The sequence below is a fragment of the Chrysemys picta genome, chromosome 3, assembly GCF_011386835.1.
Source record: "Chrysemys picta bellii isolate R12L10 chromosome 3, ASM1138683v2, whole genome shotgun sequence".
Classification (NCBI taxonomy): Eukaryota; Metazoa; Chordata; order Testudines; family Emydidae; genus Chrysemys; species Chrysemys picta.
In genome coordinates, this window is record NC_088793.1 from 67,927,432 (window position 1) to 67,953,934 (window position 26,503).

General features: G+C 40.7%; 1 protein-coding gene across 2 annotated transcripts in view; it reads left to right on the forward strand.

The window, feature by feature from the left end:
- The window catches only part of LOC101943991 (serine/threonine-protein kinase MARK1-like), a 39,034-nt gene extending 14,394 nt beyond the window's left edge, over positions 1 to 24,640 (forward strand). For both annotated transcript variants that reach the window (XM_005310748.4, XM_042857560.2), the window contains exons 4-9: positions 2,066 to 2,204; positions 7,863 to 7,990; positions 10,396 to 10,531; positions 12,235 to 12,412; positions 21,261 to 21,480; positions 23,286 to 24,640. In XM_005310748.4, the coding sequence (XP_005310805.2) occupies positions 2,066 to 2,204; positions 7,863 to 7,990; positions 10,396 to 10,531; positions 12,235 to 12,412; positions 21,261 to 21,480; positions 23,286 to 24,040 (1,556 nt within the window). In that variant the 3' untranslated portion in view covers positions 24,041 to 24,640. The remainder of the gene's footprint in view (positions 1 to 2,065; positions 2,205 to 7,862; positions 7,991 to 10,395; positions 10,532 to 12,234; positions 12,413 to 21,260; positions 21,481 to 23,285) is intronic.
- Positions 24,641 to 26,503: the final 1,863 nt, after the last annotated feature.

Sequence of the window (26,503 nt, forward strand, 5' to 3'; positions counted from 1 at the left end):
CTGGGCTTAACATCAGGAATGTAGCACCAGAGCAAGAGGGAATATTGCTCGGCAGGATGGGGGTCCATTGTAACTTACCAGACTTGGGTTCTGGTTCCTGCTTCTGCTTGGAGTTCTCCTTGAGTTGTCAGGGGGGGCTCCGCCTCCAGGTAGAGGTGCAGAATCACATGCTCCTCATCCTCTAGGGCTTCTCCACAGTCCCTGCTGCCTCCTCACTCTGGCTCTCATCAGACAATGAGGCCAGTGGGGTTGAGGAGCAGGGATCATGAGCCACTTCAGGGTCTGTACTGGGAGCCCTTGACAGCACCCGTAGAAGGGGCATGTACAATGAGCCCTCCAGGAATGACTGTTTGAGTCTTTTGACCTTCTGTACAGGAGGCTCAAGTGCTTTGCCGGCATGGGCCTGGTGTCTGCTCAATGCTCGCCTTCTCCAGCCTCCATGACATTTCCCAGTGCAGGTGAATGTTCCTGTCACTCCAGGCAAAGTTGTGGAGGGCAGTATGCTCTGACCACACACTGATCAGCATCTGGGTATGGTCAGCAGGCCAAGCAGCTGCTCTTGGAGTAGGATCCATGTTCCCTTTTTCAGATCAAAATAGTGCAGCAGAAAACTGTTCTGATATGCTCAGTGCACCTCAGTACTGCTGGTGAAAACAGGGGGCCAGGGACTTTTATAGATTGGTAAGGGTCACGCAGAAAGGGGTTCATTACATTATGGAAACAGGGATGGAGGACGATCCAAACTCAAGACCTGGAACGTGCCCTTTGCCCCCGTCCACACTGCATATGGGTCTGGGTCCACGCCACAGCCAAGGCATGTGCTAGCTTACTCGCCCTGTACTCACCTTCAGACAAGTTTCTGGAGTTTAGATGTGCACAACAGGGGAATTAGAGCACAACCACATGCATGGACTTGTACAGTCACTAGTGTAGATAAAGCCTTAGTTAGCTTTGGCCTGCAGAAATCAAACTCAATGGTTGTAGATAGCCCCAATGGCTGGTACTCAACCAGACAATACAGGAGTTCATTCCTTTGGAATTCACCTCCCCACATGTGGAATCAAGTGTCTGGCTTATCCAGTGGATGGGAAGCAGTAAGACCCTGTCTTGTGTCCTCAGAGAGATTCAGGTGGGAATTCTTAAACAAAGAGCTTTAAAATGGTTTAAATTGCTCCTCTGAGCACACAGGGGAAACAGAAGGTCTGCAGAGGAGCAGGCTGTCACTTGGTCCCTGGGAGAAGGTTGTGACGATGTGCCCAGGCTTGTTGGGCCTACCCGTTTGAGAGATATGCCAAGTTTAGAGAAGAAAACAGAAAAAAGTTTAGGCTTTCATTGTTTTGCCATTTCTTCCCTGTTCTGTTCTTATGGATAGATCAAAACAAAGTATTATTTAACAATGTGGTCTTGAACACTACATTTTTATACAGGTCCCAGATTCTTCAAGGGAAGTCTACAGCAGGCTAAAACCCATTTGGGCCTGCTGAGGTAATACAGTGTTAAATAGGGGTAGCATGACTTGGGGTTCCACTGTAAGAGTGGGCTGAATTGTGAAAATCAACCCTGAGAGACATACAAGCCCGTTGCTTTGAAAGGGCGCTCATGGGGAGACAGCAGAGGGAGGGGCATCAAAAGTACAGCTCACCCTGGAACCATCACACTAATCAACTTTAGCTAAAGTGAAATAGGCCACTTAGACTGAACTAAGGTTGCTCATAGTCTTTGGCATCAGTTTAACTAGATTGATTTAAATTCATATTCTAATTTAAGGAAGTTGCACTGGTATAAGTGCACAAACCCTATGTGCAGAATGTTTATTCTATTTACAAATTTAGAGCACATTCAGCAATCAGTGCAGTACTGTATTTTAAGAACAAAGTTACAATATTAATTATCAATGCTAAAAAAGAAATAAAGGAAAATGGGAATAGTACCTAGTCGTCTCCTTCATAACATTGCTTGTTTCAGTGTATTATTTCTGTATCTTTTTCCCTGTCTTTGGCCAAATGTTAAGGATAAATAAGTCCCAGAGGAGACTACTAACTCTTTGTTTTTGTGAATCTGGCAGATTTTGGACTGAGCAATACTATTAAGTTTGAGGGTCTCTCTCAGGAGCTGTTGAACACCCAGTGTGGAAGCCCAGCCTATGCTGCCCCAGAACTCCTAGCTCATAAGAAATATGGCCCAAAGGTGGATGTCTGGTCCATGTAAGTAGATCTATAAAAATATACTCATCAGAAAGTTATGAAATTGAATGATTTAGACTCTGATAATACAGGGTTTGGTTGCACTTGTGTTTTGGGGCAACCTCTAGCCATTATGACATTATGCTACTTTTAGGTCTCGATCACGCAGACACTTATGCATGGGTTTAACTTCATGCACTGTGAATATTTCCACTGAAGTCAGTGGAATAACTCATAGAACCTGATCAGAGTAAGCACAGCCATAGGTCTTTTCAGGGTTAGGTCCCTAAACTGTAGACTCCTGAGAGCAATGACCATGTATTTTATTTATCTGTAAGGCATCATGCACACTTTATACTATAAGAATAGACCATATTTTATTACTATGAATAATAACTACTAACAATAACAGGCAGTCTACAAACACATCATATTTAACCAGGACATATTGAAAAATCTATTGGTATAAGTAACTTCCATCTCATTCACGATTCTGAAAAAGTTCACTAACATAAAACTATTTTCATATGCTAGTAGCTAGAGATGGTCAACTTCTTTCAAACAGAAAGGGTTTTTTGTTGCTGAAAATGGCTTTTTGTAGGAAATTGTCAGCGTTAATCAACATTTTCCATTTTTCACAAATTTTTCAAACATTCTTTATCACTATTTTTATTTAAAACCATTTTCAAAACTTTTCATTTACCAGAAACCCAATTTTCATCAAGAAAAAAAAAAAAGAAAATGGACCCAGGTCAAAAGCTTATAGACTAAGGCCAGAAGGAACCATTGGTGATCATGTAGTCCAACCTCCAGTATAACGCAGGCCACAGGACTTCCCTGAATTATTCATCTACCTGTGCATATATATTACACCTGGGGGAATTCTGAAGCAAAAAATTTAAAATTCTCCACACAAGATTTTAAAATTCTGCAAAATTTGTCATATTTTATTTGTCAAAATAACACAATATAATCACATGAGTTTCCATTATTTTGGTAATTTATTTCAAAATACCGGTCAGCAAGTATGTCTGTAACAATACGAAGCGACAAAGAGTCCTGTGGCACCTTATAGACTAACAGATGTATTGGAGCATAAGCTTTCGTGAGTGAATACCAGCTTATGCTCCAATACATCTGTTAGTCTATAAGGTGCCACAGGCCTCTTTGTCACTTTTTACAGATCCAGACTAACACGGCTACCCCTCTGATACTGTAACAATACAGACAATGAAAAATATTCAGCAAATGTTTATTGTCAAATAGATTCCTTGCTAGCCATATAAATACAGAATAATAATTTGAATAATATTTTGAATAATTAATTTAAACTACAATACAGAACCGTATTTCCCGCACCCTCCACCCCCAGAAGCAGTGCAAAGGCCTGGGGGAGTCAGGGGTAACAGAGAAGCTGAGGAAGAGGGAAGGAGCATAGGAGTGAACCTGGAGGGTTGTTGGGTGAGAGAAATATCAAACAGGGTTTTTTTGGGGGGGAGGGAGGGATTGTTAGGGAGCCTTCCGCATGCAGACCCTGGCTGACCGCTAGCCTCTCCCATTCAGTCAGGCACATCCGCCCCATCCCCATGTGTCCCTACACCAACATGTGTCCTTGCATTCCCTTCTTCCACATGTTCCTCCACCCCCACTCAGACATCAATTCCCCTCATCCCCATGAGCCCCTGCACCCCACTCAGCCACCCTCATGTGTCCCTGCACCCCTCCCCCATCCCCAAGTGTCTCTATGCCCCCACTCAGGCACCTACCTACCCCCTGCACCCCCTCCCCGCATCCCCATGTGTCTCTGTGCCCCCTCAGCAATCCCCCTCCCCCATCTGCATGTGTCTCTGTGCCCCCTCACAGCCACTCCCTCCCCCCTTGTGGCCTTGCACCCCCTTCCCCCATCCCCATGTGTCCCTACGCCACCAAGTGTCCTTGCATCCCCTCCTCCCACATGTTCCTCCACCCCCACTCAAACATCAATTTCCCTCATCCCCATGAGCCCCTGCACCCCACTCAGCCACCCTCATGTGTCCCTGCACCCCTCCCCATGTGTGGCCCTACACCCCCTTCCCCCATCCCCATGTGTTTCTGTGCCCCCTCAGCCATCCCCCTTCCCCATCCCCATGTGTCCCTGCACCCCACACCATCCCCATGTGTCTCAGTGCCCCCACACAGCCACCCTCTTCCCCCTTGTGGCCCTGCACCCCCTCCCCACATCCCCATGTGTTTCTGTGCCCCCCTCAGCCATCCCCTTCCCCCACCACCATGTGTCCCTGCACCCCGCACCATCCCCATGTGTCTCTGTGCCCCCACACAGCCACTCCCTTCTGGCCCTGCACCCCCTCCCCCATCCCCATGTGTCTCTGTACCCCCACTCAGTCACCCTCTTCCCCCATGTGCCCCTGCACCTGCTTTCCTGTCCCCATGTGTCTCTATGCCCCCTCAGCCAGCCCCTTCCCCCATGTGGCCCTGCACCCCATCCCCATGTGTCTCTGTTCCCCCACTCAGCCACCCCCATTCCCCCATGTGTCCCTGCACCCCCTCCTTCCCATCCCCATGTGGCCCAGTGCCTCCATTCCCATTCAGCCCCTGCCCCAATCTGTCCTCCCCCAATAGCCCTTATGAACCCCAGTCTGTGACCCCCACCCCAGCCTCATGCTGTCTGTCCCCCCATATCCCCTGTCTCTTGATCTGGTCCCACAGGCATGGTGCTGGGCAGGCAACCTCTTCCCTTCCCTATGGGCAGCTGGGACTGTTCCCGCCTAGGAGTGGCTGCTCTGTTCTAGCACTACAGTGGACCCTGTTGGTCAAAAGGCAGAACTGCAGCAACTTTCCAGCAGAAGTTATTTTCTTCTGAAAAAAATTATGCACGGCACATTAATTATGCACGTATGCAGTGGCGCAGAATTCCCCCATATATATAAGTGCATATACAAACACACAGGTATTAATGATAGACAGACAGAGACAGACATTAAATGTTACAATACATATAAAAATACATCCATTCTTTGGCTTTTGGACTTAAAGTCTACCAGGATGCTAACATGTCCACCCGATGTCCCTGAGTGATAGTTTGCATTTGAAATTGAGTATAAAAATGTATGTAAGCAAACAGTTCCCTGTCAAGCTACATACCTGCAGGTGACCAAGAGTGTAAACTAGACCTTCATAGTACTGACTTTATAGCATACACTAACTGCACATTTGTTCTTGAGAACTGTTGTGGCAGACATACCATATAACAGTATTTTGTGGCCTAACCATGACTCTTTACATCTCTCCCTTCCTGCTCCCCCGCAAACATACAGGATATAGAAAGTTAAGCACAGAGGGACAAATTTTATTGAGTTACATTGGTAAAAATCTGAAGTATTGCCATTGACTTCAAGAGTGCTACTCTAAGTTTACAAAGGAGTTACACAGCTGAATTTGTCCCAGAGAATGTTGTCAGCACCTAAAATCTGATATAGTTTAGTTCATGTTTGAGATGTCTGCAAAATGAATGCAAAATAGTAACCTTAAAGCCATTTACTGATGTAATTCTGTCAATGAGTCACACACAGTTGTATAAAACTTATATGTGGCCTTTGGTATTTAATTTAGACATTTTTCTGTGTCTGAGACATAAAAAATGAATTTACAACTTGATTTGTTATTGCTGAGACCTTCAGCATGGAAAAAGAGCTTTGACAGAGTGAAATTTTAACTCTCATGATGTTATTTCTATCTCAGTTCAACTATCATGAAATAAGGATATCAACTAGTTTGTGTAAAAGTGCTGATTTTATAGAGACAGATTGATAGGTAATGGTTGTCACCAGAAACAAAGAGTTGCAAAATCATTTTTAGCCAACCAAATCAGATTGAACAGTAATACAACTAGGATTCCACTGAGGAAACACCAGCTCTAGCTTTGACCATACATGGCTTTTGTGCATCAGATTTTAAACTTCTTTGGAGGAATGGAAAATTATTAGCTTTCATACATCAGCTGAATTAAGAAAACAGCTGCTATATTGTATAAATATAGCCAGATATTTCAGCAAGACGGAAGAGCAGCAGTCTGTTATAGACCATAAATTTTCAAGCATAATGTATAGTCAGTTTCCAGCTTCAAATGTTAAATACATTGTTGTTAAGTAACTATATTTTGTGCATTACTTTTTTAATATATATATATATATTTTAAAGATATTATGGTTGTAGCTCCCACCCACTCCCAAATTCTCATACATTGGGGATTTCACATCCAGTAAGCTGATGAAAAGAACTATTGCCGGTCATAAAGGCACCACTCATGTATATCATCAACAGCAATTTAAAGTGCGTGGCAAAGGAAGTGTTCACAATGTTGAAAAGACAAATGTACTTAATGTTATATGCCATTACACATCCATTTGCACAACATGTGTTCTTTCCAACTATCAGAAAATATTTAGGGACCCTCTCTCACTTTCAGTCCAGCTAAATTTAATCCATTTTCAATGAGATTATACTGTGTATCTAGAACTTTGGATGCCACTAATTAAATCAATTTGAACATCAATGCTGTTTCACTGCAATATTATACACACACACACAAACACCCCCCCTTCTAATATTGTTCTGGCGGAAAGCTTAATCAGGACACTTTGGGGAAATATTACATTCAAAGACTGTATCAAAAGATTGGGTAATGAGGATAATAAAGATTTTCATTTCGAGGTGGCTGATTCAATTTTGGTCCAAGCTAGTAACTAGCAGAAGATGTCACACAGCCCATCCCATGACCGTTCTTTGGTGTGATTACAGAAAAGACAGTGGTCTTCAAATATAGTTGTCTGCATCACATGTATCATCATCAAAATTATCTGCAGTAATAAGTATACCAGCTCAAACAAAATAAGAAGTGCCTGAAATTTGAAGTGAATCAAGCCTATTTCCAGGTCAATAAAGTTTGACCAGATTTTTCATTTTCACAGTCTTTGGTACTTTCTGGTCCAGTTGGAAGCAGGGAATGACAGAATACCAGGCTGATGCTGTGGTCTTTCTGACCCAACTAGTTCAGGAAGTGCCATGAATAGTGTGAAATGGCCTGTTCACATGAGATATTCAGACCAAGTTTGAAAACTGAAGACAGTTGGATAAGCATTCAGACACGTGGATACTTACCCACACTGAATCTGTGACCTTTAATGAAATTTGCTAGTGACAACAGGTGCTACCTAACACCTAGGTTGGCAGTCTCTGCAAATACTCCAAGGACTGAATGATCATTTTACCCCCTGTTGGGTGGCCATTCCATGTCAGAACCAAAGCCTTTGGGTTGGATGGGCTAAGAATGGTGCACTGTCACTGCATGTGCTGTACTTATTTTGTGAACAAATAGCAGACTTCCACTTCCAATACTATTCATCCCGCATCTTCCACTCAAACAGATTAATATTCCCATCCACCCACAATTTATTCTTTTGCTGTCTATGCTGTAGACTGATTTTCTAAAGCTAAATGGCATGCACATAGAGAAAATAATTTCAGTTGGTGATTCAACGTGTATCACTACTTAGAGATGATTTTCAACCTGCTCTTGATGTCAAAAGACAAGACTCAGAAACTTGAACCCTGGATTTTGTTTCCTGTATTTACCACAGTTATCTGTAGCTCTGATGTATTTATTGTGTTTTTCCTTGACAGAGGTGTTTGTACATTTGCTATGCTAACTGGCACATTGCCCTTCATTGTGGAACCATTCAACATCAAGCAACTACATCAAAAGATGGTCAACGGTGAGATCAGCCCCATTCCATCCAATATCTCTTCTGGTAACCCACTCCTATTTTATATATAGAGATATATAATATAGATAAGATAACATTTTTAACCTAAGTAGCAAAGTTAATGTAACAACCTCACAATAAGGAAGACAGCGTGATTACCTTGTTTAGTATCCATGTTATCAGGAGGTAATGTGATCATATTCCTATGGTGGACAAGAGCCACCTCTTCCATTTTCTTTGTTCTGTTTATTACAGGCAAGATCACACGGTATCTAGACTGTCTCAATCTTGCCTCAGAGATGAGAGAGACGATAACATTGTTGCCTAAACTTGAGAGATCACAGAGTTCAATTCTCATTTACATTTAAAGAAAGTTGGAGCGGACATAAAAATTACACTCACTTTAAGGACCCTTTATGCTGCCAGAGTGATGTAAAGTGGCCTTAAGTGCAAATGAGATTCAAACCCATGGGGTTTTGTTTAGTGGGCTGTGTGCCAGTTTAGGACACAAACTGTTTAATGCACACAAAAGCAGAGTTGTGAAAACCTTTGATAAGTGGTGTGAAAGAGCTCCCTCACTTTTTGCTCTAAGCATAATTCTTCAAAGTTCAAACGTATAACTACAGCTGGTTGACAACAGAACTTTTTCATTTAAAAAAATTGAAACTCAAAATGTTTACACCAGCTGTAGTCATCACCTTCATTAGCGAGGCAGAGTCAACGGAGACTTTTAGGCTCAATTTTCAAAAGGCAGTTATCATAATCACTAGCTCTGGATTTGGCCCTAGGTTTTAAAAGCCAGAGATAATATTGGTGAATATGAATTTGGTGCTAGAAGTCCAACATTTATTTTCACTGGCATTAGACTTTCGACAATTCTTTTATTCAGTATCTCTGGTTTTAGTTTACCTTCTCCTTACAGTTGTACTGATAACATTTTAGCATCATCTGGCTTGCACATTACAGGTTTGGGTTGTTTTCCCACAGCAATTTTAACGCCATTGGTTTCAATTCGTGTCAAGGGCAGTGTGTGAAGGGCAGGGGACAGAGTGTAGAGCAAGACTCCGCTTTGCCCAGTTCACCACTGGCATATATTAAAGTTTTCCCCTATTGCATAACTTTAACTTTGCATGAGGTCAGGATGAGTAGAATCTGACTGAGCTCAAACTCTGTATAGATGTATAGATGCAGTGAAGAATTCCAGCTCATTGAATCTGTCTAGATCTAGTTCAGAATTACAATGTTGAGGTAACATGATAAGGTAGATGATTGCTTCCAAAGAATGCTGGTGGGATAAATACCATACATATTCATCATTTTAATGATTTCTTGCTTGTTAACAGGAAGTGTATTATCTCATCCTCTATTTTCTTACATTAAAAGCTATTGTTAGTGGGACAGTGTGAAAATTTCAGTTGTTCCAATTGATAACCATCCTAGTTGGAGGTTAGACATGTTAGGGAAGTAATGAACGAGGTTTTCATATCTGAAGACCTCAGCTCTTCTAAGGTAGGTTACAGGTGAAATAAATGTTATGGTCCTAGTCTAATCTTCATCTAACATTTTTTTCCACTTCTAAAGCTCCCCATTTAGCATTTTTTGCTCAGGAATGTGCCAAAACTGGAATATTAGCAGTATTAAAGAGGAGACTGAGTTCCATTAGCAGAACTATATACAGACAGGGATATTTACATGTACTTCATCTGTGTGTGTTACAAGTGGCTGAAGCCAAATTATTAGTTGCTCTCTTTCATGAGTGCTAAAATGTGCCAAAAGCACACAAAACAATAAATCTTGTCAGTGAGATTAGCTTTACTGTGTGAGTGAAATTACTACTGAGCAGAGGATCAGCCCAAGACTTATAACTAGAGCTGGTCAGAAATTTTCGGACAAAAAAATTTTTTTAAGGAAAATGCCAGTTCGTCAAAACTCAAACTGTTCATGGGTCAGTTCTGATGAATCTCCTGATTTGAAAAATTTTGGAAAGTTTTGAAATTGTCAAATAGTTTTGACATTTTCAAAACTAAAAGTTTCATAAGTTCAGCATGACTTTTTGCTTCAAAATGTTAGAAAATATACTAAAAAAGTTTTAAAATATTTAAAAGGTTGAAATTGACATAAAACATTTCAAAATTATCAAAAAGAAACATTCTGATTGACCACCCAATCTGAAATATTTTTTAGATCGTTGTTCTGCAAAAAATTTCAAGATTTTGACTTTTCATCCTGATCTGGGATGGGAAAAAAATGTTGACATCTCAAAAATTTTCATGGGACAGGAAAATCCTTTCCCAGGCAGCTCTGCTTATAACCCATTTAAATACCTGACCATGCCCCAGATCCTCAGAATAGGGCTGACTTTGTGCCTCTGCACATGAGTAACTTTACACTGTTTGAATAAACGGACACTACTATAGAGGTCAAGCCATTTCATCTGAATTTCTGTACAGGAGCTGTGCACTTCATACATTCCTTACTTGAGCCTGATCCTGCTAAGCGGCCTGCTGTTAAAGACGCAATTAAAGACAAATGGCTGAATGACGTATTCATCAGGAAATCACTGAATTCTATTACATATAAAAATAGGTAATTTCAAATCTCTCTTCCATTTACTTGTATCTGCCCCATGGAGTTTCAGAGGCTTTAGCCAATCCCAGTACTACCAATAATTAGTAAAATTTTACTTTATCCTTCATTAATTTAGATCTGCTTTACATAAAAAGTACACAAAATGCATTTATGTTGCTATGTGCATATATTGCATTATTTTTTTTCTGGATATGTTTAATTGGTGACATTAAATTTCTAGATTTTTTGATTCCAGTTATTTCTTCACTACAAAATTACATAGTATATTCCCATCTGAGAGATTTTGAAAAAGCTTACGCTGAATTTGCTTCGTTGATATTATTCTCACATACACCTCTACCCCGATATAACACTGTCCTCAGGAGCCAAAAAAACTTACTGCGTTATAGGTGAAACCGCGTTATATTGAACTTGCTTTGATCCACCGGAGTGCGCAGCCCCACCCGCCCGGAGCACTGCATTACCGCGTTATATCCGAATTCGTGTTATATCAGGTCGCGTTATATCGAGGTAGAGGTGTATCTGCAAAATTGGGCTCTACTGTAGTTCATGTTTTCCCAGTCAAATCACTGCACCTATTAAACAGCAGAAGTGTGCAAACAGATGCAAGACACCACCAAACACTGCCTTTTCAGGCCAGTTGTTTTCTCATATATATGCATATGCAGCTCCCACTCTGAGGATAAAATTTGGCCCACTGTCTTATTATTTCTTAACTATCTGTCTCTGAAGAGGTAATATGACACTTTATAAATGAATTCTCCACCTTCATAGTTTTATTAATTAGTTTCATATTAGTATTTTCATGCTCTTCTAAAATATCTAATTTCAGTGATAGAGCTTTTATTATTTCTAACTAAGAATCATTTGATTTAGGGAAAATGTTTGGGCCCAATTCTGTAGAAGTCAGTGGGTTTGCACCCAGGAAACAAATAAAAAAAAACTGACCTGCAGTTCCTTTATGGCGGGGCTCAAACCAGCTGCATTGACTTTGTCCCTGCTTCCTGTAATATTATAAAAATGTTTGGAAAAGAATCTTTGGAATTTTTTAAACCAGATATCTAGACATTTCTAAAGTGCCTCCTCCAAATTCATTCAATCTGCTTATGAAAACACTTACATGTCTATTTGGAAGTTATTTATAATTGTAGCTTTACTGAGTAATTTTATGTATAAAAATCCTCTCCAACTTCCCTAAGATCTTTTATTTACTCCTTGAGATCCTCCAACCTCCTCAGATCTTCCCATCCTTCCACACACAGATTTTCTCTGTATCACTCCCTCCCAGACTCCTATATTGAAGACCAATAAATAAATAAATAAATAAACAAACAAACAAAATCATGACAGATCATTAACTATTTGCTTCTTGTCATGCTGCAATCTTAATCTTGGGAAACATCCTTTCAAATTAATCCATCCACTCTGCATCAGCAGTGGAATATCTAACAATGTTGTAACCGAGTCTTAGCCCAGCAATGATCTTGGTGTTGTCCAACAGAATATTTAAGGTTATGTAACTCTGTATCTCAAAGTTTTGTATATGTAAAGTATGTTGAGTATCCGGACTGTCAAATTACTTATAGCCCACTGATGACTGCACTGTTCACTTATAAATCCATGCAACTACACTTGTACATTTCTTGGTTTGGGTTTTTGTTTTTTGTTTTTTGTTAAAATGAGCATTCCTAATTTTTCAGACTTCGTCCTGATGAACTGAGCCCTGTTGTTCTAAACTACATGACAGAAACAATGGAGCTCAGGCTTTCAGAAGTTATCAATGTTTTGATAAATAACAAACCATCTTCTATCATGGCTTCTTATTGCTTATTACTGAAGAAGTTGGCCAAGTATCAAAAAGAACTCGAAACAATGAAGGTAAGACATCAATTCATAAACAGCATGCTAAGGACCAACCTCTGTTCACCCTACTCATGTGAGCAACAAAGTCAATAGGAGGGCTTGTGTGAGTAAAGTAGCCCTAAATACATTATGTATAGCACTAATGCTGCAAACTATGGAAACATTGGTAACAGAAGTACAGCCATATATACAGTCTAAAGAGACTCATTCGTGGCATTCTCAGAGGTGATTACTGTAACAGATTTTTTCCCAGAGAAAATTTATATCGTTTTCTCTACAAGCAGTCAAATTGGAACTGACAGTTGCAATGTTAATGGGAATTTGTTTCTTTACAGAACAGATGATTTTTCCAATCAGAAAAGGGAAAGTTCGTTTCTGCCTGACCACACACCACCTTGCTCTTGTGACTGGTCAGTGAGGGCCTAATTTTAAGTTCAGTAAAGTGAATGGGAGTCTGAAAAGTTACACATTTCCATTCTTGTCTCCTGTGTGCATTGTAGAATTTCTACCACCGTAGTTTAGGTTCAGGTTTTAACCCCGACTAACTGAGAGAAGGAAGCTAAGATTAGAAAATACTATATAGCAATAATTGCTGAGGACACAATTAGCTAAAAAGTCTGTAAGCTTTTCTTTTACAACCATTTTTACTAAGGGGTTCACAGTTCAGTCATAAAAATTTTGCTTCAGGCAGAAACGAGACAGACAGGAAGCCAGATTCCAACTTCTAACATACAAGTGCAGTAGGGAATGTTTCAATTACTAAACAATGCACATCAGAGATTAGAATCCCAGTCAAAGTCTTAGCCCCAGACAAACTGTATTTTGAGACAGTCCAGTTGACTGCTCTAGAAATTAGTGAGCAGTAGGTCTAGATCTGTATCCCAGCACATAGCCCTGGAGTCACGCTAGCATATGCATGTTTCTATTCTAATTCCATCTCACCAGCCTGAGTAGCAGGTCCTAGTGGGGGAAGGAATCCCATCCATAGGCCTCAGAGCAGCTTCAGAGCCAGTTCATGAAGGTTACTCAGCAAAATGGAGGAAGAAGCCTGCATAGCCCATTCTTCCAGGGAGAGGGCAGGAACAATTAGGAATTAAAAATTATAATCCCCAAAAGATATTGTAATAAAAGTTTAAACTAGTAAGTTCTTAATTACAGGTGTTAAATTATCAGAAATCATATTTAAAAGTGGCCAAAATACCTCCAACACATTTACAAATAAAAAAATAAATAGAAGCACAGGACTCCGTTTTAATAAAATAATTAAAAATAAGGAATAAATGGAGGAATTTTCACAGGAAATTCCTATTATTTTAATCACTTTTTCTTAAGCCATCATTGAAACTGGTTTTCCTAAATTGGTGGATTCCCATTATGTATCCTACATGGGGGAATTAATGTAATGAAAACACCTCACTAGCATTTGGCTTCTGATCAGATTAAGAGAAAAAATAATAGGTATTTTCACTATAATCGTATATGTGTTCTGTAATAAAATGAGTCATACATTTAAACAGGGCACATGTCACTACTGCAATGGGGACAAAGCCAGGTAACTTAAGAATCCCTTGACTCGCTTAGCATCTGAGTCAATATGAATAACAGAATCACAAAAATTACGAATAGAAAAAAACGAGTAGTCCCATCTTGTCCATGGCCCTGCCATTGCAGATCCATTCCCTATTGTTAATTAATAAGTGGTTGGTAAAGTGTACATTTAAAAGTTCATAGGTTCAAGCCTTCTACCAGTTCTATTTGGAGACTATTCAATAACTCAATAGATCTTCCTGGTAGGGAGCTTTCCCAGATATTCAGCCCAAATTGTTTGTTTCTTAATTTCATCCCATTACTCCTAGTTACACCCTTTTGCATGACCATAAATAATTTCTCTACCTTGGTGTTTATGCTCTACAAATATTTGTAACTGATCATGTTTAATTTTTACCTGTCCAAGCCATACACATGATTAACTCTTCTAATCATTCCCCGCAATGAGATCTCTTAAATCATAACTAGTAGTGATACAGTCCACTTGCCAATTCCCTTAACATCCTAAAATATGTATCATCTAGACTGACCATTTTTTTAAATATATGTTAATATTTGCCCAGTATTCCCTTGCCTGTTCTTTAGCAACAGCTATTTTATGCTTATGTCTACAAAAAGGCAAAACTCAGGCCAAAAAATATTAAACGTATAATCAAGGAAAGAAAGAAAACTTGCTATACACCAAGAGACAGGTCAGACAAAGGGCAGGAGGGGAAACAAAACCAGAGAGATGTGATGTTAAGAACACCCATACTGGGTCAGATCACAGGTCCATCTAGCCCAGGATCCTGCCTTCTGACAGTAGCCAATGCCACATGCCCCAGAGGGAATGAACAGAACAGGTAATCATCAAGTGATCCCTCCCCTTGCTTGAGGTCACACGGCAGGTCAGAGGCAGACATAGAACCCAGGTCTGCTGAGTCCTAGGCCCAGTGCCACTGGACTGTGCTGCCAACACCTGCAGAGGTACCTGTTCGAAGTTTCACCACAACATTCTCTCCGTGCAGCTTTTCTGCTTTGGTCTGAAATAGCCCAGATCCCAAGGCCTGTAGAGCACACAGCAGAGCACTCAATCCAGCTCACCCCCCTCACACCGCCATAAGTATTTGAAAGTGGGGGAGAGACGTGAGGGTGGCTAACTGATGGAGAGGGAGGATTTTTCATGTGTTAGTTTGTCTGGTCTTCTGGTTGGGATTTACATGAGACGATATTGCAGCAGTTTAGTTATAATGATGTGGGTATTTGATGTTTATATGTCACATTTCATCAAAGGTGCCTAAAGAGGATGGATAGATGCTCTTTTTATTCCTTATAAAGCCAAATATTTGCTATTTGTTAGTCGCAGTCTGTGATTGGTCACTAAATCACAAAATATAGTTTCCAATCCACAACTGAATAACAAAAGCCCCAGATCTGCAAATTTATGCATGTGCTTTACTGTAAGTGCAAGAGGGGTCTCCCTGAGCTCAATAAGAATATACGGGCGCATAAAAATGAAAGCACACAAAGTAATGTTTGCAGAACCGGAGCCTAAAACATTTTAAAACCAGGAGAGAAACCAATGTGTAGCAAAGAAAAAAATAGCAAATATGGCCTGATCCAAAGCCCATTGAGGACAAATTTCCATTGTTTTTGGATCAGGCAAAAATGTTCAGCATGTACTCTTGCTTTCATCTGAACATGGATATTCTAGAGGCTGAGATTTTCAAAGGGAGCATAAGGAAATAAAGCACCCAACTCCTCACTGAAATTCAATGATACTTCAGTGCCTAACTCCTTTGAGAAAATTCTGGCCAAAAAGAACCAAAAGATTCACCAAATATTAACATACACACTGGCAACAATGTTCAGGAATGGCATATAATAAAAAGATAGTAACATGGTCAAACCAAATAACTGCTTGCAATTCAAACAAATATTCACAAACATTATTTTTGTAGTATTCAACCTGCTCCAATCAATAGATTAATCAAGTGTTTCCACACAAAATCAAAGAAAAATGTAAACTCTTAAGGACAAATTTTCAACAAGCCTTCTGATTTGCAACTGCAAAAATTGCAAGTGCATTCTTTTGCATGTACAACAAACTGTGTTTACATAAGTCGAATGAGTAGCTATGTTTGCAAATGCTGGTTTTACACTCAAACTGGCATTTCTACATGAAGATAAGGGTTTTCGTGAATGCAAATAGACGCGATTCCAATTTTTGTAAGTGCAATTACAGAAGCCTGTTGAAAGTTTGACCCTTAAAAGATTCTTTCCATGTTCAAATTTGAGCCATAAGCCATTGGATAAATATAACACATGGCCCGTCCTTTCATGCATGGTAATTTCTCCAAGCAATGTATTTGGATTATGTGTGTTCTTTTGTAGAAGAGAGCCTTAATGATTATAATTTGCCATCCAGAACTTTATAGCTAGCCCTTGTTGAAAACAGTGTTTCTGCCAAAAAGCTTCCTGCCCAGGTGCTTAACCAATTAGCTCTTAAGAGGTCTGGCAGTAAAACCAGTCATGGCAAGTTTTCTGATGTACTGTATATAAGGTGACAGCTTGCAAAACGTAAGATGAAAATTTGTTTTCTTAACAAGCAGCGTGTAAAATCCTAGGAGACTATTTGATTGCTTTGCCTAAAACGCTTATGACATCTCATATTCCCAGTTGATATAGTGTGGTTTTAATAATATGTTGTCAAATTAAACATATTTTATTTTGTTTTTTATATACACTCTAAAGACAATTTATTTAATTGTGATTTGGGTGTTGCAAATGTGTAGTAGGCATGGACTAACCTAAGAGTTTGAAGTTTGGTAAGCTTCAAACTTTTCCAAGCATTTTACTAACTCGCGAAATGCATTCAAGCTTTGAGAGACCTGTTTTTCCCACAAATTATACCGAACGTTTTTCATCAGACATTAGATTAAAAACCTGTTTTTACAATGTTACAACTAGTGCTGTCAATTAATCGCAGTTAACTCACGCAATTAACTCAAAAAAATTAATCATGATGAATCGCAGTTTTAATTGCACTGTTAAACAATAGAATACCAATTGAATTTTATTAAATATTTTGGATGTTTTTCTACATTTTCATATATATTATATTCTGTGTTGTAACTGAAATCAAGATGTATATTATTTTTGATTATATATTTGCACTGTAAAAATGATAAAAGAAATAGTATTTTTCAATTCACTTCATACAAGTACTGTAGTGCAATCTCTTTGTTGTGAAAGTGCAATTTACAAATGTAGATTTTGTTTGTTACATAACTGCACTCCAAAACAATGTAAAACTTCAGAGCCTACAAGTCCACTCAGTCCTACTCCTTGTTCAGCCAATCGATAAGACAAACAAGTTTGTTTACATTTACAGGAGATAATGCTGCCCTCTTCTTATGTACAATGTCACCTGAAAGTGAGAACAGGCATTTGCATGGCACTTTTGTAGCCGGCATTGCAGGGTATTTATGTGCCAGATATGCTAAACATTCGTACACCCCTTCATGCTTCAGCCACCATTCCAGAGGACGTTTCCATGCTGATGATGCTCATTAAAAAAATAATGCATTAATTAAATTTGTGACTGAACTCCTTGGAGGTGAGGGGGGGAATTGCATGTCCCCTGCTCTGTTTTACCCGCATTCTGCCATATATTTCATGTTATAGCAGTCTCAGATGATGACCGAGCACATGTTGTTCATTTTAAGAACATCTTCACTGCAGATTTGACAAAACACAAAGAAGGTACCAATGTGAGATTTCTAAAGATAGCTACAGCACTCAACCCAACGTTTAAGAATCTGAAGTGCCTTCCAAAATCTGAGAGGGAAGAGGTGTTGAGGCTGCTTTCAGAAGTCTTAAAAGAGCAACACTCTGATGCAGAAACTACAGAACCCAAATCACCAAAAACGAAAATCAACCTTCTGCTGGTGGCATCTGACTCAGATGATGAAAATGAACAGGTGTCAGTCTGCACTGCTTTGGATTGTTATCGAGCAGAACCCATCATCAGCATGGACGCATGTCCTTTGGAATGGTGGTTGAAGCACGAAGGCACATATGAATCTTTAGCACATCTGGCAGGTAAATATCTTGCAACGCTGGCTACAACAGTGCCATGAGAATGCCTGTTCTCACTTTCAGGTGACATTGTAAACAAGAAGAGGGCAGAATTATCTCCTGCAGATGTAACCAATCCTTGAGGGGGCCATTTAGGGAACTGGGGTAAAAAAGTGTCTGGGGATTGGTCCTGCTTTGAGCAGGGGGTTGACTAGATGGCCTCCTGAGGTCCCTTCCAACCCTGATATTCTATGATTCTATGATTATATGATAACCAAACTTGTTTGTCTGAGCGATTGGCTGAACAAGAAGTAGGACTGAGTGGACTTTGTTTTATTTTTGAATGCAGGTTTTTTTGTACATAATTCTACATTTGTAAGTTCAACTTTTATGATAAAGAGATTGCACTACAGTACTTGTATTAGGTGAACTGAAAATAGTATTTCTTTTGTTTTTTTACAGTGCATATACTTGTAATAAAAAATAAATATAAAGTGAGCACTGTACACTTTGTATTCTGTGTTGTAATTGAAATCAATATATTTGAAAATATAGAAAACATCCAAACATATTTAAATAAATGGTATTCTGTTATTGTTTAACAGTGTGATTAATCGCGCTTAATTTTTTAAATTGTGCGATTAATCGCGATTAATTTTTTTAACTGCTTGACAGCCCTAGTTACAACGTAAGATAGACCAACAGTTGCTAATTCAAACCCTCTAAGGGCAGGCTAGACACACAGTGGTAATAAGGTCAAAGTCTCATTGGGGGGCTCTCTACGTCGTTTTCCTGCCTGCAGCCCCCAGCTCTGTATCTTTCTCCTGAAGATACTTCTAGTCCCCTGCCAGCAACAGGGTGTGTGTCTGACTCATAGCCTTCAGGATGCCTGCTGCCTGGCCTTCCTTCTGCAGCCAGCTCCCAGGCAGCCTCCAGCTCTCTCCCAAGTCCAGTCCCTTCAAACCTCAGGCTGTACTTCCATTTTCTGACCCTTGGGATTTAGAAAGCCCTCTGCTGGCTGAATGTTGAACAGCGGGAGGGTGGGGGACAGGATCCCAATGCGAGTAACAAGCGAGCCAGTTCACTTCATCACACTTGATGGTGGGAACCCTAGACGTTCAAGAGCTAAAGCACCAATGTCAGGACGGCAGGATTCCCTTTCTCCCCATTACTCAGACTGACAGGTCCTGATTTTCCTATATGTATTTCTAATCCCTAGTCAAAACTCTGCAAGTTCAGGAGGCTGCTGAGAAACAGAACAGTAATTCTGGGGATCTTGCTGTGCGAAAAGGAAGGAGGTTACTAAATGCAGTGGGGCCAGGCAGGGAAGGTGCTGAGTGGAGGAGCAACTAAGCAGGGAGCAGATGCTCAGCAAGACTGAGGAAGGGAAACTGTTCAGTGGGATGTTAGAGAGACAAGATGGGTGAGGTCACATCTTTTATTGGACCAGCTTCTGTTGGTGAAAGATAGAAGCTTTCAAGCTACACAGAGCTCTTCTTTAAGCTCTGTATGAACTTGGAAGCCTGTCTCTCTCTCCCACAAAGTTGGTGCAATAAAAGATGTGACCTCACCCACCTTGTTTCTCCAATACCCTGGGACCAACATGGTTACAATACTGCATACAACAATGGGATGCTGGCAGGGAAGTTGATCAGGGAAAAGGCGCTGTGGAGCCAGATGGGCAGCTGCAAGGAGGAAAAGAGTTAAAACAAATCCTTTCCACTAAGCTATCTCCAGGCCAGCTTCCCTCCTCTCCTGCCTGTCCACAGTTGCCTTGTCTCTCCCTCCCCCAACTCCCCCCCAAAAATGCACACACTGAGCAATTTCCCTTCCCCAGTCTGTTTTTGTTCTCGCTCCACATTCAGCTGCTCCCATTCCTAGACCCAATGTTCTTTTCAGAGCATCCTCTCTCATTTCCTTTTCTTCTCCCCCTCCAACAACCCCTAGTATCTCTCCTTACACCCCCACCCCAATAACCTGGCCTGAGTATCCCTCATCCCTCTGCTGGCTTCCCAGCGTCACCTGGGTTTGGATCTTCCTTTTGGAGGACGGAGCAGCAAGTTCCAGATTCCCACCTACTGCTGCTTATCATGGGGCTGCAGCCAACTAGTGGAGTCAGCTAAGAAAAATAGAGGAAAAAAGGCTAAAATAAAACACTTGTTTTTTACTTAAAAAATAAAGCACATTATTGTCCTACAGGCAGGCGCCTCTGCTATTTGAAGCATTTTACTAGCAGATCTGGTCCCAAAAAAAAGCAGTGCTTGCTTGGTGAAAAACGTGGAAAGAAACATTTTTCATTCTTCATTCATTTTGTGTTTTGAATTTGTTTTCATTCAGGTGAGACACCCCCTACGTGGGGGAGAAGTTAACCAAAGTTTAAAAGTGAGAGAAATTAATTCTTTTTTCTCACTTAAAATATTGCAAATCAATTATTTTCAAAATAAATCATTAGAATTAAGAACAGGACTAACCACACTTTAAGTGGATCATTGAGGTAGGATCACTGCATTTATGGATTGCTGTGCTCGTGAGTAGATGACAGATTCCTCGGTAGCGTTGTAGAACAGGAAGGGAGTTAATCGGGGGCATGAAAAAATTCTCATATACAAAGAGATTGAAAAGACTGTGATTATTTACCTTAGAAAAGAGACAAATAAGCCAGGATGTGATAAAAGTATACAAAATAATGAATAATTTACAGAATGCAGATCTGGACCTTCTGTTCTCCCTGTCTCATAACACAAGAACAAGGGGGTATTCAATTAAATTGAAAGGTGGAAAATTCAAAACTGATCAAATGAAATACTGTTCACACAACTATGGAACTCGTTCCCACATGAGGTTGTTAAAGCCAAGAATTTAATAAGATGCAAAGAAGGAATGGACAAGAGGAATTATTGCTCCAGATTCTGATCACCTCCTTCTGCAGGTAAAACAGCAGGAGGGGGCTAAGAGAGAGTAAATCTACTAGGGTCTCTTTGCAGACCTCTCCCTAATTGTTCTGCCAGGAAGCAGGGCTTGCCAGCTCACAAACCATGTGGATCTAGGGGATTAGAGGGAGACCAATGAACAACTTCTGTGCTGGCTCATTCTGTATTACATTGCACGGGGCGGGAGGAGATTTCTGCAGGACTGGTGGGGAAGGAAGATGCACATTTTCCTCGCACATGTCTGAGCTTGTGGTATTTCATTTCCTAGTACGTTCAAGCTTCTTTTCAATGTAAGACAATATTAATTATGACTGTTTTATTTTCAGAGGGAAAATGTAATAGAAAAATGTGATGGTAAACCTCCTAGAAACCTGAATCAAGATGCAGATATTCAGATTTCCCAAAAGGCTGAACTGGTCACAACAGAAAACCTCAACAACTATGGCAATAAGACATTTCCTTCTGCACTAACCTCAGCAATCCCAGACGCTATTCAAGAAGATGAAATTGCAATTACTTTGGATAACCAAGAAAATATACCAGAAGGTACTGTACTAAAATCTATTAATGGCTTATTAATCTGAAAATGTTCCTTTAGCGCAAGTCAGTAAAAAGTGAAAACATTTTATGATTGTTTTTTAGAAATTTCCCTGTTTGGTTTGTTTTTTGTTTGTTTGTTTGTTTTTGGTTTTGGGGTGTTTTTTTTTTTGGTTTTTTTTTGAGGGGGAGGTGGGAGTTCAAAAAAATGTAGCTCAGCTCTAGTTCTCCAGCTTCACACAGTTTTCTCCTCATAGAACTATCTCCAGCATTACACTACTGTAATGTTTGTTACCTCAGAACAGATTTTTAAAGGCTTGGAAGTGTGTCTAAGTCACTGTGAAGGAGATTTAGGGACTGATCTTACACTCACTGAAGTCAGTGGTAGAACACCATCTTTGAAACAGAGAGGAGTGTGATGGCAAAGAACAAGGTCCATCCGTCTCCACCCTCCTCTGCAACAAGAAAAAATTCACTGGGTGAGATATGCCCAATAGATAATGATCAATGCTCAAAAAAATCATTCAATATATCCAAGGGCCTTCCCATTACACTCTTGGAGGAATTCTTTCCTGATCCCAAGTTTTGGTGATCAATTTGAAAACTTTGTACATGTAGGAAAGAATAGCCATAACTAAGCATCAACCCTTGCATCTGATGAAGCTTTCACCACGAAAGCTTATACTCCAATACTTCTGTCAGTCTTAAAGGTGCCACAGGACCCTCTGTTGCTTCATCAACCCAATTGTTACTCTAGATATACTGACTATAAGTAACTGTCCATTACATGTCATTCTCCAAGTCATTTCCATTGTTTTCCTCATGAGTCCTAGTAAGGAGTATTGTGAGGATCCTCCAAGGTCAAGAAATTCCAAACACTGATTATTCTGGGAGAGAAAGACAGAAAGTGACTTTAGACTTTGAGGCTGAATCCAGATCTGGTATAAGAGTCACAACTTAGTTAACTTCAAGATGGTTGCACCCACTTACACTCTCCGTTGCTCTGCACCAAATCAGAAAGTTGGCAGTTTACACTTTCTTTGCAATGATGTAAATAACAAGTGCACGGTGCAGACCCATGGATAGTCAGACCCTAGCTCTGAATTTGACCTCTCAATAAATGTCAATTGATTCTGACCCGACCATTATGCACTTAAATATTTTAGATTCATATTGACTTTAATAAATACTGAGTAATAGCCCCAGTAATAGCCGTACAGAAATAACAAAAAGGGAGACAACCCTCTGCCCAGCTGTCCCCTTTCTGTTCCATCATAGCATCAATAGCTTCCTCCTCATTTGGATGTGAGCTATGCTGTGTCATCACTGCTACTGAACCTTACACCACTTATAAGCAATTATGGTTACACACAGGTGTAATTTTTCAACGATTATCAATTGTGAGTGCCTCAGTGTTGAATGCCAGCATTTTAAAAGGGGTCTGATTTTCAGAGTGCTGATCACCTCTCCTCTGAAAATCAGGACCCTTTAAAGCATCTAAAGTTGGCCACTAAAATTACTAAAACAACAAGGAGTCTGGTGGCACCTTAAAGACTAACAGATTTATTTGGGCATAAGCTTTCGTGAGTAAAAACCTCACTTCTTCGGATGCAACTAGTTACTTTTGAAAGCCTATGTGTAAACTTATGGCACTATATCAAGATTGTTTATTATTTATAATATTGCAAAAACTCTACCAACAGTCAGCAAAATTCACAGTCCCCAGGGGAGGTACTTTCAGTAATAACTTGTTACTTTTATTGACGCTATAATTCCAGCGTGAACTGATCTTATCCATTCTATATTCCATTTAGTTTCCATGTTTGCAGATAGAGAATGGGTTCATCTTGAACCTCCTAAATCACCAAATAAAAATACTTCATGTGAGCCAATGAATCAGCACCTTTTGGATCTGCAGGAGAATTTGGATGATTATAAAGACTTAGCTGATGTGAGGAAATTATATCTTCCTGAGAAACCACCTCCTACATTAGCAAATAACCCAACACGTTCTGCAAATCACCAGTCTCAAAGATCATGTACAAGCAGAATAACCCCACGGTCTCTAATAGAAAATAGAGTTGTAGACCACAGTCCTCATCAGGATACAAAATTTAAAGACCTTCTCACAGCAATGGATGAGACTATTCCAACCTCAGCATGGCTGTACTCAGAAAAAGAAAGTCCTAATCTACTAATGATTGAAACACCACAGCTTTCCCCTTTGCCCAGGCTGAGACAAGCTGCCTTGAGAGACACCATAGTTAAAAAGATTTCATGTATGGGAACATCACATCAACAAACAAGTGGTTCCCCTCCATTTTTGGTCAATGGCTCAAGACCACCAATTTTCCCTATATCCCAACTGCAAACACATATGGTAAGAAGTTTGAGGCAATCTAAAGAAAACCCGAAAACCTTTTTCAACAACAACATGAAGATTAAAAGAAACTTAGTCCAAATCAAGCATACCCATAAAGTTACAGACCTGAATCTTCCAGTATTATCTCCACCATACCAAACCAGGTCAGGGAAAAAGTCTGAGATTTTAAGGTTAGATTTTGCATAAATACAGTGCACAGCCATATAAGAAAAAAGGGAGGGGTGTGTGTGTGAGAGATAAAGAAAATAACAGCATCTGTAAACTTTCCACAAAGTATAAAGCTGATAGGTTTTAGCTGAATACCATGATGTCACATGATGTCAGAAGTCTGTTTAATGTAGATGCAAAATTTGAGGTTGTAAGAAGACAATTCACAATAATATTTGATTGTGAATTTTTTGTCTATGTACATTGTTTGCACCCAAGCTGTGGATCATTGTGTTAGGGCAAAAGATCCAGAAAATAAAACTAACTAGTCTATTTTGATTGTTCTAGCTGAATAAAGAGCAAATATAAACAAATTGTTATAATGATGGAAAAGTAGATTTTAAAAATCCTCTTTCCATTTTAATAAAATACAGCATTAGTAAGACGTCAGGAATTTTTTCGTATTAGCTATATGAATTTTAACCAGACAATGGCACTTTAACCCAACTATGTTCCAAAAAGAGAAGAACAAATTTTGCATCCAACTTCACTGCATTAATTAATTAATTAGGGCTACACACATGTGATAAAGTAAAATGTATCCCTTTTGTTTTAAATTCCAATGATTAATCCTCCTTATTTACATTTCCTTTTTTTATTACTAGACTTTGGGCCTAATTCTCTTCTCATCCTAATATAACTTCCTTGACTTCAGTGGAGTTACTCTTCATTGATACTTATGTGAGCAAGAGGAGAATCAGGTTTTGTGTTTGCAGCTTTGAAATGTTCATGTGAGGTGTGAGCTTACAAGTTAAGGGTTACAAAGGATTTCTAAACTGTATTTGGAATGCATTGTGTGTCATCTTGTCAAGATTTGCCCTCCCATATTTCTACCACAGTGGTTCCCAAACTTGTTCCGCCGCTTGTGCAGGGAAAGCCCCTGGTGGGCCGGGCCGGTTTGTTTACTTGCCGCGTCCACGGGTTTGGCCGATTGCGGCTCCCAGTGGCCGCGGTTCGGTGCTCCGGGCCAATGGGAACTGCGGGAAGCAGCAGCCAGTACGTCCCTTGGCCTGCGCCGCTTCCCGCAGCCCCCATTGGCCCAGAGCAGCGAACCGCGGCCACTGGGAGCCGCCATCGGCCAAATCTGCGGACGCGGCAGGTACACAAACCGGCCCAGCTCACCAGGGGCTTTTCCTGCACAAGCGGCAGAACAAGTTTGGGAACCATTGTTCTACCAACATGGCTGCCATAAAAGAATATATTGGGAAGGTCTTTGGAGGGAGATAAAGAATGAGTCTAAATGTGAAAAATGTGTGAATTTCAAATGCCAGTGTGTCTTGTGTGTAAGAGCCAGCAGTCAGAAAGGCTGTGCAGCCACTTATGAATTCTGCTGTTTTTTCTGGGAGATGGTCAAATTTCACCTCCAAGAGCAAAAATAGAATATAATATTTAGAGTGATACAAAGAAGGTATATCCATGGAGCCCACAGTAATTGCATTGAATGCTCAAGAGCCTAATTCTGCCCTCCCTTGGGCCAAGATTCAGGAAAGTATCCCTATTCAAGATAGCACTTAAGCACATGCTTCAGTTCCATTGAAAGCAATGGGACTTCATCATGTAGTGAAAATTCAGCATGTGATTAAGTGCTTTCCTGAACTAGGGCCATACATGGGTGTAACTCCCAGAATTGGGCCATTAGCTTATATATCATCTTCATTATTAAAGCTGGATGGATATATTTCACAGACAACAGGGCTTTGTAAACATTTCCCCCCAATGTACAAAATTTTGTAAATTCATTCTAAACTTGTCAACCTTGTGGTCAGTTTCCTGGAGTTTTGTCAGAAAAAAAGGGGGGGAAATAAACAGGATTTGACTCCATTTTTTGGTAAAAGTAGACTGGGGGACTAGGGTTGCCAATTTTCTAATCGCACAAAACCGAACAATCTTGCCCTGTCCCCTGCCCTGCCCTTCCCCGAGGTCCTACCCCTTCTCTGAGGCCCTGCCTCCCGCTCATTCCATCCCCCCTCCCTCCATCGCTCACTCTCCCCTACCCTCACTCACTTTCACCGGGATGGGGAAGAGGGCTGATGTGTGAGAGGGGGTGAGGGCTCCGACTGGGCATGTGGGCTCCAAGATGGGGGCAGAAATTAGGGGTTCAGGGTGTGGAAGGGGGCTCCAGGATGGGGCAGGGAGTCGGAGTGCAGGAGGGGCTGCGACTGGGTGGCGCTTACCTCACGTGGCTCCCGGAAGCGTCCGGCTTGTCCGGCTCCTACGTGGAGGGGCATCCAGGGGGCTCTGCACACTGCCCCTGTCCACAGGCACCACCCCACAGCTCCTATTGGTCATGGTTCTCAGCCAATGGGAGCTGCGGAACCAGCGCTCAGGGCGGGGGCAGGGTGCAGAGCCCCTATGGCCACCCCTCTGCCTAGGAGCCAGACATGCCAGCTGCTTCTGGGAACCACGCGAAGCCAGCCCTAGCCCTGCTGCACCGCCAACTGA